The sequence below is a fragment of the Ipomoea triloba genome, chromosome 9 (assembly GCF_003576645.1).
Source record: "Ipomoea triloba cultivar NCNSP0323 chromosome 9, ASM357664v1".
NCBI lineage: Eukaryota > Viridiplantae > Streptophyta > Magnoliopsida > Solanales > Convolvulaceae > Ipomoea > Ipomoea triloba.
The window spans coordinates 20,563,279-20,579,589 of NC_044924.1; the positions used below are offsets into that span (position 1 = coordinate 20,563,279).

The 16,311-nt window shown below is 37.8% G+C and overlaps 1 protein-coding gene across 1 annotated transcript; it reads left to right on the forward strand.

Moving 5' to 3' along the window:
• Positions 1 to 12,401: 12,401 nt before the first annotated feature.
• On the forward strand, positions 12,402 to 13,727 carry LOC116029721. Its single transcript, XM_031271765.1, has one exon. It carries the CDS (start codon positions 12,402 to 12,404, stop codon positions 13,725 to 13,727), a length of 1,326 nt encoding a protein of 441 aa, XP_031127625.1.
• Positions 13,728 to 16,311: the final 2,584 nt, after the last annotated feature.

Sequence of the window (16,311 nt, forward strand, 5' to 3'; positions counted from 1 at the left end):
CAAAGAAGAAAGAGAAAGAGAGATAGTGCAGCTACGTCAAAACCACAAACAGAAGACAGGCAAAAAAAACAGAGAAAGAAGCCTGCAACAAAACGAATAAAGAAAGGGAAGGAAGTAGAGGAAGACAAACCAAAAACAAAGAAATACTTTACTGTTCGAACAACCCCTAAGCAGTTGTTCACCCTTGTCAGTAGTTTAACCGAAGATCAGCATCAAGCCGTAAAGGATATAGGATTTGGACCACTACTGGACATCAAGCTGACTCATTGTGATGGTGTGCTAATCAAGCACATATTAAAGAAGATGGACATAGAACGATGCTCCATTGAAATTGGAGATGGTGATGATGAGCTGTGTTTGTCGGAGGATGATGTACAGTCTACACTTGGACTCCCGCAGGGCAAACTCCCTGTCATAGAGGGCACTTCTAGTAATGAGACTGAAGGATTCAATGCTTTGGTCAGGGATTGGAGACTGAGATGGGGGGTAGAGAAGGGAACCCCAACAACCACTGAAATGCTAAACAAGATTGTCGAGAGACAAGACAGTGGTGACATGTTCAAGCGTGACTTTGTCATCTTCGTGGTTACAACACTGATAAGGGGTTACAAGAACACTTTCTGCAATTACAGGATTCTATACTCACTGCAAGATGTGAGTAAAATCAAAGAAATGAATTGGTGTGCTTACACCATAAAGAGCATGCTAGACACTGTAGAGACCTGGAAATCAAACAAGGATTCCTCATACAGTGGCCCTGCAACTTTCCTAATGGTATGCAATACTAACTTATTCTTATAATTCTATAAATTATTGAATAAAATGCCTTACTTGAGTCTGTGTATTCTATGTGTAATCTGTTGAAAGTTTCTGTGTATTCATGTTCACATTCTGTGTATTACTGAGTAATATTCTGTGTATTATAGTTATTCATTATGTGTATTCACTTATATATCTCTGTGCATAGTCCTAAATACTAAACTATAAGTCCTAGATCATAACCACTAAATGTTTGTTCTAATCTTTGTTTTTTTTTTTTTATTCTTTGAAGCTTTCTTACCTTGATCGAGTCCAGATCAGAGGGCTTGTTCTCACACAGAACCCTCCAACCATTAGAGAATGGACAAGAAAAGACATTAAAGCAACGCTTACAATGCATAGGAAGCCAGGGAAGTATGGCAGAGGAAAGGTGATTGATAGAAGGCCAATGCTTGAGGAGGAAGTGACTCGTAAACCAATTGAGTCTGAAACTGTGCAACGAGTTACTGACTCCCTGAAGAAAATGAGTTCTAGTATTGCAGAGTTTGGGGAAGTCATGGCTGGAATTGGAACCAACAATTCAGCAGCTGAAATCATAAAGAACACTTTTGTCAACTTCTCCCACACTGTCAATCCAACACCAAGTCCAAATCCAACCCCACCGATCCCACCCGAGAGCCTGCTAAAAGATGATGATGTCTTCAACGAGCCAAGCTTCTTAGAGACAGTCGCTGAACTTGAAGCTGCATTCTATGCAACCATGAGGAACATCTCTCCTGAAATCCATGCACCTTCTTTCCAGCTGTTAACTCCGACACCATCACCACCACATTCTGAAGATCAACAAGCAGCAACAACATCACCAGCAGACACAACAGCACCAGCGGCAGCACCAGCAGCAACAACAGCACCACCACATGCAGCAGCAACAGGAACAAAATCACCAACAGCAACATCGCATGCACCAACAACAGCAACCCCATCCCCAATAAGGCGATCGCCGAGAGGAAAAACAGCCCAGCCTTCACTAGAGAAGACCCCACCACCACAAACACAGAGAGAACAACAAAAAGAAGCAACAGCGTCTCCAAAATCTCCTGAGATAGCAACCATGTTGGAATCATTGGTTGAAAATATTTCAAAGAGTGGCTACAGAGCAACAACAAGTAGCCCCATCTGCTTCAACACCATCTGCTACAACACCAAAAACACCAGCTGAAATTGAATTTGAAAGGTATACACCTATGCTTATAACACTTTATAATTTACTAATACTTGTGCTTATATTCTGTGTATCTTATTGAGTGAGTCTGTGTATTCTAACATTTCATTCTGTGTATTCTGTATATTAAAATTTTTATTCTGTAATTCACTTAGACTATATATTCTGTGTATTACATGGTAGTATTTTGTGTATTACATGCTATCATTCTGTGTATTGACTATTATATTTCTGTGTATACACAGCATCCTTGCAGAGTCTGAAGAGGATATTGAAGATGTCCACACAAAGAAAAGACCACAAAGAAAGTTGAAACAACTTCCTCTGGCCTTACGCTCACCATATTGGGCACAAAACAGAACAAAGCTGACAAACATTTCAGCTAAACAAAAAATCTTTTCAGACTACGCATTCTTGTCTTGTGGTGGTCAATATTCAATGAAGTAAGTTCCATTTTGATAACTTTTACTAGACATATATCATATTACTTAACATGTTATTTTCCTTATGATTAATCTATATTTTACTTTGTGTAGTGATATGCTTTATATAGGAAACAATTTGGTCGCTAATCGAGACGATTTCATGTCATTGGCATCCGGTTATGTATCTACCAACATTGTGCAAATTTGGTGCCAACTGATGAGTTTACTGGACATGAGAAGATCAGTTGACAAGCCAAAAAGGGTTTTCTTCTCAGAAATTGTTTTTGTAAGTAACCATTTTACTCTAAACTTTTTTTTTTCTTTCCTTTATTCATACCAATGCATTGTATAACAAAAAAAAAACAAATTTTTGCAGATGACGTTGGAAAGTGCAACAAATTTGCAGAATAGTAAGAGTGCTGCCTCAAAGGCCATTTTGAAAGAATTCTGCGGAGCAATTGATCACCAACTAGAATCAATTTCTCTTGATATAAGTGATGCCAGCCTTGTAAGTACAAAATAACTATACCTTAATTATTTAAATTCTGTATATTATTCATTTGAATTGTCCATATAACACAAACTGATTTGTTTTTTCTGACTACTCTTAACAGGTATTCTTCAGTATCCTCCGGCACCAACATTTCTACTTGTTGTGCTTTAATTTCTTGACATCAAGACTTCAAATAATTGACAACAGGCCTATTCCCGAAGGAATTAAAGCACAAGACAAGTATGAAGGTTGTCCAGAGAAACTAGTAAGAAATTTTATCTCTATTAAATTCTGTGTATCTTACTGACTGAGTCTGTGTATTCTAACATTTCATTCTGTGTATTCTGTATATTACAAAGTATATTATGTATAGGACTTAGACTACATATTCTGTGTATTACATGCTGTGATTCTGTGTATTCTGGCATACTAATTACACACAACTATATCAATATTCTACAGTTGATTGCCTTCACTAAGTATCTCGCAACAAAGAAGATTGCACTTGCAAAGAATATGAAATCAATGAGAGTGCAATACATGCAGCTGCCTTGGCAAAATGAAGAAAATGCTGTAGACTGTGCCATATACTCGATGAGGCATATGCAGACTGTAACACCCCAATTTTCAACTCTTACATTTATTACAAAATCCGTAATAAAACGCTGCGGAAGCTTACATCATATCAACAGAAAACCGGGTGCTACCGCCACACCTAGAGTGAATTCTATCACCTCTTTGACAAACTCCACTCTAAGTGCACAGGCTAAACTTACAACATTAATAACAATCCCTGTCTACATCAAAGAGTAGACCTCAACCTGTACTTCCCTTCTATTCCGAGCTCATCGGCTACAGGGGCCCACACTAATCTGCAACTGATAAGAAACACATTGAAGTGCAGTTAGCACGACGGCTAAGTAAGGATATCCATGGGTTATCCAAAACTAAATAAAGGTTTTGTAAAACTTGATTACATCAAAACCCTATCCTTACTCATCGGCCGAGGTTCTACCTGCAACCTTTACGAATAGCAATTTATACACATAATAGGCAACAATTTCAATATCATCTTAATCATTTTCCCTCTAGACGAGGTCATATAATAGTCATTTGCCTACTCAGATCATATAATGCTAAACATTTAAGCATATAAGCAGAAAAAGGGAAAACACAAATCCCATATTTGTTCTCAAACATATTCTTTGAAAAATCTTTCCTCAAAGGACATTCTCCTCACTTTTCACCATCTCCTTTCCGTAGCTACAGCGTAACTACATTTTCATACAAAATTTCCACTTAGTTTCTTTATAGAAAGCGTGAGGCCTTTGGAGTATTCACTTAACTCCTTCCCTGACCACTTGGATCATCGAACTCGGGTTCAGTGGTCATCACCCGGTCTAACACTGATCCCCTGGACGTAAGGTTCGTTAAAATGATCCCTAGTTGGCCCTACTAGGTCCATAAAAACGACACCTACCCGGACTTCTCAGAGTAACTATACTTTAAGTGTGCACACCCCCGCAGGAATACCTCATCCAAACGAGTTATATAGTACCCGGCGAATAGACTTCGCACCTTTAGTATGAATGATCATACTACATACAACAACCTTGGGCAAGGGCACTTTAAGCCACCCGAAGGCTAATCAAGGTCCTCCTCAACTTTACTAGAAACCAAGGGTTTGAAAACCATTTTCCTTCCTTTCTCATCCTCCTTGAGTCAAAATCACTTTTTTTGGACATGTTCCACGAAATCAAGTCCCCCTTTTTAAATCGATCACCATTCTCAAAATAGTTCAAAGTCTTGTTTCTCAAAACATTTTCCATCATCACCACACATATGTATATATGCATTCAATCATAACATTTCCCACATATGCATATTCACATAAAGTACACATACTATATGTATATATATACACGTTAAGTATATATACACTGCACATACATGCTTTATAATATACATAATACAACATTTTGTACATACATTACACACACATTATAATATACATAGCATGCTTAACTTAAATATTTAGGCACATTAACAACCACCTCATACCATATATAATATGTATATATTACTTATATATATACATATATATGTTACACTACACATACTATATATATAGAGATACAACCTTCATTTAATTATACATATATACTCATATATGTACATATATATATATATAGTTTAAACACACACACATCACACGTGTATATATATATATAATATACATAATACACACATAATATATATACTACACGTATATACATAGGTTTCATATACATAATACCACTTCCTTATAAGAAAATTTCAGCTAGCGCAGTCTGAAAGATTGAGCCGGTAAAGATAGTTCCCGAACTCTTTTTCACTTGAAATTTTTATGGTAGAACCCTAACTCATAGTACTTGATGTTCATAAAAAGTTTTGGTCACCTAGGTTCACGAATTAACACAGAAAATTACATTTTTACCCTTGGCAGTGTGCTGTCCGGATTTTCTGCTCTCTGGACCAGTTTTGGAAAAATTTTGAAAACCATACTTACTACTCCAAAATTATGAAATTTTTATGGTAGTTCTAGACTTATAGAACTACATGTCTAAAAAAAATTGGATCAAAATACTTTACCGATTTTTCCCAGAAAATCACGGAAGTTACTGCCAGAATCTACCCTGATTTTTCCTTTCACTATTTTCACAACTATAAGCATATATGGGCATAAATATGATATGTACATGCATTTTCAGCCATTATCATGTATAGAAACATATTCATAAAACCCCTAATCTCATCATTCACTATCAATTATCTAGTTTCAAATAACCTCAACCAAATAAAGGGATTCCTTACCTTCCGTAGGAAGCAAATCTTGGATCTTTCCCCAAATTCACCTTAAAACCCTAACATAAAACACGGTAATACGAATATGGTTCAACAAAATTCTACCCAAAACTATGAACTAGGAGTAAAACATAATTTAACCGATTAAAAATTGAAATTTACCGAACCAATCGCGATCCAAGCTCGAAAATTGCTTCTCTCTCTCTCTCTCTCTCTCTCTCTTACGGAAATGAGGGTGAAGACGAAATGAAGAAATGGAAATGAAGAAATGTGACTTGCTCAATCTTATCCCTTACATATATACATATACGTAATAATATATTTAATAATAATAATAATAATAATAACAATAATAATAATAATAATAATAATTATAATAATAAAATATAATATGTGGGATGCTTATCCAATTATATATAATAATAATATTAATAAAATATCTCCACAACATATTAGTTGTGGTCCAAACAGATAAAGTTTCGGTGGAAAATAATCCAGAAAGAATAATTTCCGACACCAAAATTTTATTCCAGTCAAAAGCTCCCAAAATGGGCTAGGTTCAGTACACTGCGAAATTTCGCGAAGTACGATCAGAAATAAATTTCGACCCTTATAGCTCATCCAATTTCAACTTAACTAAGCAGGAAGTTCATACTTAGTCATATATGCCTAATCATCCATTTCCAAAGAAATCCGAGCTGAAAATTCGTCCCCCAAAAATTTTACGGTTCGTGACCGGCACATACGATCGCAGCTTAATAACAACTATACTTACTTATAAAAATTCTTTCGAAATATCTGAAGATCATAACTTAGGAATGTCAACGCCTTAGGATAATGTTAATAAAATACGGGGTATTACACAGACTTACACAGGCACATCAATAGAAGACTAGAATACAGGACTCACTGGAGGCCCTGAAGATGTAAGTATAAAAATATTCTTTCAACTTTCTTCCATATTAAAATATTTAACAATTCATTTCTAATTAATTTTGCATTCTATTTTTTGCAGAATACATTCCTCACATCACTGAGAGCTAAATATGCCGCAACCATACTCATGTCAGAATGGAATACCCTTCTACCAGAGGTGACAAATGCAGCCAAAGAAATCTACAAACAATCAAAGTGACCGTGTTTGTAAAGATGATGATTTTTGTAAACTGAAATTGAAACAAGTATCTGAGATGTGTTCTTTATTTTGGAAACTACTCTAACTCTAAAATGAAAAAAAGCTTTTTGTCACATCTTATATTATAGGGTGCCATATCTATTAAGTTTATTCTGTTGATTACAAAATTTATTCTAATAATGACTTCAATTATATATTCTGTGTATTACGCAGTAACATTATGTGTATTACATGCTGTCCTTCTGTGTATTCAGTTAATGGTAACCCATAACTCTAAGACTAAACCTTAACCCCTGAAACCATAACACATAATAATATTCTGTGTATTATTGACTTCAACTCTGTGTATTCAAAAATATATCTGTATACATAGTACTGGGTGCTAAACCCTAAAACCTAATGCTAAACCCTGGCTTCCACCTCTGTCTGCTAACTCTAAAAACATATTACAGAGTGCAATTCATATTCTGTGTATTCGGCAGTACTGTTCTGTGTATTACATAGTATCACTCTGTGTATTACAGAGTGCAATATAAAGAAATAACACCAAATGGTTTCTGTTGTTGTGGTAAATAATTCTGTGTATCTTGTGGAAACAGTCTGTGTATTACTTGTAATAGTTTTGTATATAAAAAGTACAACTGCATGTCTTGAAAAAACAAAACTAACAAGCAAAAACCTACTCAGAAATCAACCTACAAACATTAAGACACACTCTGATTGTCCTCTTGGTTTGCATTTGACCTAAAATGACAAAATGTTGAACCTCCAGACATTGGATGCACCAGATATCCATTACCAGCTATATTAGAAATAGCATCTTCAACTTGAGACTGCCCCACCGATTTTGTTTTAGATGCAGCTATATGAGCAAGCTGCTTTCGACCCCTTGCTTTCTTGTATTTCTTTTCAATCACACTAGTCACCCTCCTATTGCGTAACCCTTTCAACCGCCTGTTTGATGGATCCTTTATAACACCGCTCGACGATTCCACATCACAATCTTCGCCTTCGAAGAAAATAGGGCCATACTCATCTTCAACTTTTCTCTTGGCATCTAACACTGCTTGCTCAAAAATTTTGCGTGCTTCGCTGTTTTCTTGGCAATAAACAACCAACTTCTGAAATTTCCTAGTGATCTCTAAAGTCCAAACAGAAGAGGGAACATTAAAGCACTGAGATGGGGGGATAATACCAGCATTCTCGTCTTCCAAAACTCTTTTAGTCCATCTCTTCAAAATATATTTATTTGGAACTTCAGACACACAATGCACGTTTAAAATGCGTAAATAGTGACAGCATAAGATCCCGGTTTCAGTGAACAGCTTGCAACTGCACCAAATATCTAACTCTCTAACGTTAAAAATCACTTCATGCCTAATAATATCAACCTCCGGCCTCTAGACGTGATACTTATACACACCACCTTCAAATTGAACACACTCTTGATAGCATGATGCCCCTTTCAAAAACTACTCTTCGAACAAGTAATATATCTCAATCGTATAAATATCCCTAGCGTGTGAAAGAATCATAATGTGATCCATAGCCATTGTAGGTACACCTTGGGAACACCGGACATCTTCCCCGTTCTCTCTACTCCTCCACTCCGAAACAACACCAACAAAGGAGCTATAGAAATCACATAGCCCAGCAGTCTTGGATAACCTTCTAGAAATAGAGTGATTTGTGGTTTCACTCCTTTGTGAAGATAAAATACCACCAGAAAAATAATCTTTGTTAAATGCAGGGCACCATTTTTCTCTACATTGATACAACTTTTCAATCCAAGAATTATTATGGCATTTGTATGTTGTGACCATCCTGGAATACCATAACATATATATTAACTACACCTATTCATATAATATAATTCATACACAGACTCTCATATACAAATACACATGATCATTCAATTGAATACACAGAATATAAGAGGGGTATTATCAGATATGAAGGCATGGGAATGAAAGCACAGAATCAATAGAATAAACATACTCTAACACTACAATACTCAGAATATATCAATAGAATACACATAATCTGGGTGAGAATTGCCAACTCTGTATACTACTGCAAGCAATTGGGAAAAATATAATACATAGAATACTATAACTAAATAAACATAAATACCATCACCAATACACAGAATGTTTAATGAAAGCATACCTTGTCCAATAAAGCTCAAACTCTGCCTCTGTATCGGTATGTTTCAACAAACAATTGAATATGTCTAGAAAATCATTTTGATTTCTTAGTCCCTTGATGTGCTTCTTTGAATTCTCACTGATATGCCATATACATAGGCGATGTCTTGAGGTTGGAAAAACTTGGGAAATAGCAGCAGCCATGGCAGCGCATTGATCGGTCATTATACTCTGGGGGCTTTTCCCATTCATTGATCTTAAAAATGACCTAAACAACCATACGAACGACTCAATCCTCTCGTTCAACAAAAAACCACATCCAAACATGACATTCATACAGTGATGGTTCATACCAACGAATGGACCACAAATCATATCATATTTGTTAGTACGATATGTCGTATTGTGAACTAACAAATCTCCAAACAATTCATAGTCTCGCATCATTTTCCCATCTCTCCAAAAAAGCTGCACAACCTTGACTCATCATCCACTTCGAAATCAAAGAAAAAATCCTTTTCACTTGACTGCCTTTGTCTAAATATTTCAATTAATGTGTTTGAGTCGGTTCCATCCAAATTGTTCAATACATCAGTGCACAGCGAGTTATATGCATCCCTGCTTGTAAAACCAACGAATGGTGACCCCCCTGATTGTGTTTTAAGAAACCGTAAACCATCAGCCACACAAACACCGCTCTTCTTCAAATCCTTTAGGTAGGAAAGATGATTTCTAGACACTGATCTATGTGACTGTAGAAGATAACTCTTGGTCGTTGGAACAAACTCATGATTATGAAGCTTCTGGTGCTTTGTCACAGTCCACATCCCATTTTCATCTAAATCAAATTGAACAGATGCACGACAACCTGTCCGTACATCAACTTTTAAATAACTTCCCTTTCTTAAAACCCTTTTAAACCCAGACTTTGAACAATTAAACTCCTTCATCTTCAATTGTTTTGTACCAGCACTATATCTTTGCTTACCCCTCCTCACACTAAAACCTAGCCTGAAAGCATAATCATTATAAACCTCATTTGCTTCATCAATAGAACTCACTGACACCCCTAACAAGTCCTGATTCAAAGAATACACAAAATATTCACAAAAACACACAAAATCCACCAGACTGACATTCGATAAACAAAACACAATACACCCTCTGTTTTACATATAACTACAATGAATACACAGAAACATTGCCTGAAATACTCACAGTTCATTAAAGGAATACACATAATATCCACACAAATACACAAAACTCATTTTCTACCCTTCCAATCGCATAGTTGTATCATAAAACAATCCTAAAACCAGTATCATATAATCAAAACACACGAATCAAAGCATACGAATTCAATGATTTTCATAAACACAAAAGAAATAACAAAATCAAACATAAAAAACCTAGATTACGATCGCCTGAAATAGCCAATCCAACCGGATCATCGAGTTCTTCAGTCGTAACCACCTCCTGCTGCGAATTGACGCCTTGCATATCCTAATGCCTGAGAATCCAAGAGCTACGACTGTATATTTGTTATTCGTGAGTTCACAAATCGGAGAAGAAGATCGCCATAACCGCCACAACACAAACAATTCAAATTCACTGTTTCTTTTTTTTTTTTGTTTATATATATTAGGAAGTTAACGGAGGAAACGGACGTGATTCCCAAAATAACGTCCACTTAACAATATGACGCCGTTTTAATTCCTGGCGCACAATGCTACGTCCACCACGGTGCATGGTATAATTTGCCCCAAGTGGCCAAGTCCCAAGAAATTATGATTGGATAAATTTAAATAGTAAAATTAAATAATAAATTATTTTTGATGGAAAATATAATACTTTTATATTAAAATGTAAAAGGATTACATTTTTTAAAAAAAGTATTACAATTTCTATTATAAGTAACAAATATTTTATGTTTGATTTGTATTACATTTGAGCATATAAGTATGACATTTGCGCATATAAGTATGACAATTACATGTTGATCCGACCCAACACGACTCGTCCTACGAATAAGGATCCATGAGACGGTCTCATACAAATGTAACCCGTTAAAGAATTATAATTATTTTAAAAATAATAATAAATTATTTGGTTGGGGAACATAATTACACCAACCAATGCTGAACTAGTGAGCACCCCAACAAAGGTATTGAATTCCACTGTACAAGAATAAAAACTATTTGTGCGCACCACTTTGGTGGATGTTGGTTAGGAATTGCAGACACCATAGTTAAATGGTGAGGTTAAGTGCACACGGACCAATGATATGATGCACACAGCAAACCACAAGTACATCAACCTATTCTAATGTGTATTTTTCACCTAGCAAATAATTGGGAACCAAGATAGCGGGAAGAAAAACATGTGCGGCCCCCCGTTTGGCGCCCCGACCAAGATGGTGACGTTTCCAAAAGACCGAGACTGAGTGTGAAGATGGGGAAAGCGCAATGCTATGCAAGTACATAAGCTAGATTATGGGCATCAAATATGAAGAAATACCACAGTCATTTGTTGTCCACCAATGGATTGCCCAAAGTGTGAACAACGACATGTAATGGATTCAGCTTACTCTACTCTTAATTCTCTTTTCGTAATTGATTTGCATTTTTGTTTTCTGTACAAACTAACAGACGTCCATTATATTATAATAGTTTAACACCAAACATGACGCAGGTATGAGGTGTTGTTCACCTACAAAAACAAAGTTGCAAGGTTACTGGACTTCACGTCACTACTAATGGAGCAGGAAGTATCTGTTGGGATCATTAATGCGTGGGCATGCATCCTGAATCACCGAGAGCACAAGAATACAAACGGCGCCCCAAAGAGAGTATTCGCATCACCTGTGACACCCCGGGTTGGTCAACCCTACAACCGGGGGTGTCACAAGGTGGTATCAGAGCCTAGGATCGAGTCAACCTAGGTTTGTTAAGATAAGCTTAAGTTACTGTGTCACCCTAACCCAAGTGTAAACCTTTCGGAACGGAATCGGAGCTGGTGGCTGGATAGCAGTAAAGGGGATCACCTATCATTGCTGCACATAATCTTGAAAATTGTTCATTGTGTGATATAATCTCTGTTAATGATCGTATGTGTTTGTTGTTAGTAATTGTGATTGTTTGATGATTCGGAAAGTAGGATACACTACTGACTATAGTGCCCTACTGTAGCACTTTGTTGATAAATGTGGTAAAGTGAGTAGTGACGTTGTAGTATAGTAATTGAGTAGATACGATGCTGCGTTCGGGGTGGTTAGGTTGCGAAATTCTAACCCTTTTGGAAGCTGATTGCTTGTTCAGTATATATGCCTCCTAGACCGGAAACACGTAGTAGTGCGGGCAACGAAGAAACCTCTACCATGGATCGCATGGTGCAGATGATGGAAAGAATGGCTGAGTTCATGATGGCTCAGCAGGCTCCAGACCAAAATCAAGTTCAACCCCGAGTAGATTATGCTAAAGCAATAGCCAGCAGACACCCTCCGACCTATGCCGGAGAAGAAGATCCCGTGGTTCTGGAAGAGTGGATCAGGACATTTGACAAGTTGTTGGACGCAGTAAACTGCCCTGCGGATCAGAGAATATCCTCGGCTGTGTACTACCTCACAAAGGCTGCGGACAATTGGTGGACTACAACTGGGCCTGATCTTTTGCAAGAACCAGACTTCGATTGGGAAGACTTCAAAACAGCATTGAGGGCTCAGTTTTACACTGAAAGAATTCGAGGAATTAAATGCGAAGAATTTCTAAGGCTGAGACAGAAAGGGGCAAGTATTCAGGAGTACTATGCAAAGTACATAGAACTGCTAAGATTCGCCCAGGATATCGTGCCGGATGACGTGAGTAAGGCCAGAAGATTCGTGCGCGGCATGGACTGGGATAACCGAAGAGCCCTTGCACCGTTTATGTGTTCGACCTTGAAAGAGGCATATGAACGGGCGTCGGACCATTATCAAGTGCACCTGGATCAGCAGGAGGTGTACGACCGAAACAAGAGAAAGGCCGAGGCGCAGCAGGGGAAATCGAAACTTGAAGGCAAGAAACCAAACTTTGGAGAAGCCAGTAGCAGGCAAGGAGAAAGAAAGGGGGAAGTAATCCAAGTAAGGGGTTACCCATGTCCACGGTGCGGGAGGATCCACCCTGGTGAAAACTATCGAGGGGAGAAACTTACATGCTTCCAGTGCGGCCGAGTGGGGCACAGGCAAAGGAACTGCCCTATTCAACTACGGCGCTATCTGAATCCACCCCTGAATCTGAATCAAGGGGGAGGGTTTACTGGAGAACCGAGGCAGGGACAATTTAGCGGTGGAAATGGCAGAGGGAATAATGTCCCACAAGTAAGCCAGGGGAGACCGTCGAGTGTTGCTTCCAATATTACCAACAATAGAGGAAAACAGCCAGTTGGGGCCAGCAATTCAGGAAGCCAGGAGAGAATTTTCGTTGTCAATAGCGCCCAGGCTCAAGCAAGCGACACCGTTGCTGGTACCTTCCTAATAAACTCTGTGCCTGGTTTAGTTCTATTTGATACAGGAGACACGAATTCTTTCATCTCTTGTATGTTTGCTGATAAATTGGGGTTAAGATCTGCTACTAGGTTAAACCTTAACGTAATGACTGCCTCAGGACTAGTAGTAGCTTGTAAGAACATATATGAGAATGTTTCTATAGAGATAGAGGGGGGTTAACTGTCCCGGGAATCTTATTCGGTTTGAGTTGGAAGGTATAGATGTGGTATTGGGAATGGACTGGTTAGAGAAATATAAAGCTAGGATAGCTTGTAATGGAAAGAAAATTATGTTAAGAGGACCGAAAGGGAAAAGGGTTTCATATCGAGGAATCGAGAAGGAGCCCGAACCAAAACTGATGACAATACGTAGGCTGAGAAAATACGCACAAAAGGGGTATGGAGTGTACCTCTGTCTGGTGCAGGATATGGAAGTAGAAAAACTGGAGATCAGTCGGATCCCAGTTGTGTGTGAATTTCCGGACGTGTTTCCCGATGATCTTGCGGGAATGCCCCCTGAAAGAGAAGTGGAATTCACCATTTACCTGATGCCAGGAACATNGTATATGTGTGTGATATATATATATCTATATAATATATATTATGTACGGATTATATATATTATGTGTGTGTGGGTTATGTATATATATTACATGTGTGTGTGATATACATATATATATGTTACGTGGGTGTGTAATATATATATACATTACGTGTGTGTGTGGTATAATATATATATATATATGTGTATAGAATACATATTATATATATGATATATATATATACCGTAACACATATATATATTATGTTGTAAAATATATGTATTATCCATATACATTATATCATGTACCATATACCTTTTGTATACCTATATTATATGTTATATTACCAATTACATGCTATCGATATATATTATATTATATACCGTATATATATGATATATATGAGTATAGGTATGTTAATGTTATATATGTATAGGTATAGGTAGTGTATGTGAACTATGTGTTGTGAACGTGAATGAGTTAATAAAGTGCGTGGTAGCATAGGAAAGAATTTGATAGTGTAATCATGCCATGTTGGTTGTTGTCGTGATATGTGAACTTATGTACTACATGTTGAAGAGTGTATGAGTAGGAAAGGTGAGCGTATTGTCGGAACAAGAGTAGTTAATGTTTAAAATGAATAAAACCTTAGTTTCAAGAAGTTACGAGGACCTTGTTGTCTTTTTACCTCGGGCTATAATTACCGAAGGTCGTCATTGATATATGTACGGTTGTATTCGTACTTTGGCGAAGTCTATTCGCCGAGTCTCTACGTCACTCATGTATGGCTAGATTGTGGGGGTGTGCACACTTAAGCGTATTGACTCTGTCGTCTCCGGGTTGGTGTCATTTTAATGGACCTAGGCGGGGCCACACTAGGGGCCATTCTAATGAACCTTCGTCCAAGGGACCGAGAAGAGAATTTGGGTAATGACCGCAAGACCAAGTTCCAGGTTCATTCGGTCAACCGACAAGGAATATTCAACATTTCCTATAAGGCCTCATACTTTGAAATGAAACTAAGTCGAGTTTTCATAAATAATGGTTGAATCAATGTCTATGATGAGATGTGTGATGTCTATGATGAGATGTGTGATGTCTATGATGAGATGTGTTATGCTATGATGAGATGTGCGATACTAGTTCCAAGAAACTAGACGTTTGACGTTGAGAAATGGTATATCGTGAAGTTGTCAGTTATGGTTGTGGGAATTCGCGTGTGTAATGTGAATATGATGAACTTTATGCTTATTTGTTTACATTTTAGTAATTTACAAAAATGAAAGCATGTCATTTAATAGGACATTCTATGCTATAGTCCATTGGTAAGTTAAAACATCTTTACCTATGAATGAGAAGCTTATGGGTTCTTACTTAGCCGTCGTGCTAACGGGTGCTTCATTGTTACCCTTTAACAGATGTCATCCAGCAATGAGTCGTATAGTTCGGTAACTTCACCGAACTATAATGGCTCAGTTTTTGGATATGGAGTCTATGTACAGCATATGATAGGGGAGGACCCCTACGTACCCGGCCACACTCTGCTAGCTCCTGACGATTCCTTCTCACCATCCAGCTCTCTTGTGTCTCTGGTAGATGCTCATCTGGCTCGGTGGGGCTACTACCCAATAGAAGTTTTACCGGGTAGCGACCCCCTAGAGTTCATTGTACATTACCCATATCTCTGGGATCCCACTCCTCCCGAGGGAGAATGGTCTATGGTCATTGTCACCGATCGCTCCTTGGATCACCTTAAGTGGTTTGAGGGCGAATGGCATCTAGTTTGGGGAGAGTTTGAGATCCCAGTGTATCGTATGATCTGATAGGTGGTGGAGGTCAAGTCGGGATAGTCTAAAACTCTCTTTTTGTGTACATATTCTACAGCAGTCTTAGTAGATCAATTGCCAAACTTGGGCATTGTGGTTGTATATATATGTATCTAAAGTATGTTTTGGGGTTCTAAGGATGTCGTTATCACTCCTATGAACCTATATATATATATATATATATGTATATGTTTGGAATGTTTAACTTATACCTCTGTTGTCGAGTCAGATAGTTATGAGTTGTTACAGGTGTATGGGAAGCATGTGTAAGTCAGGAAAATTAGCCTGTGCACCTAGGGAGGAACCGCTAAAGGTTAGCCGGGTTCGACCTAGGTGTGGCGGTGATGCTCCCGGTTGTAGGGTTGACCAACCCGGGGTGTCACATCACCCACCACAA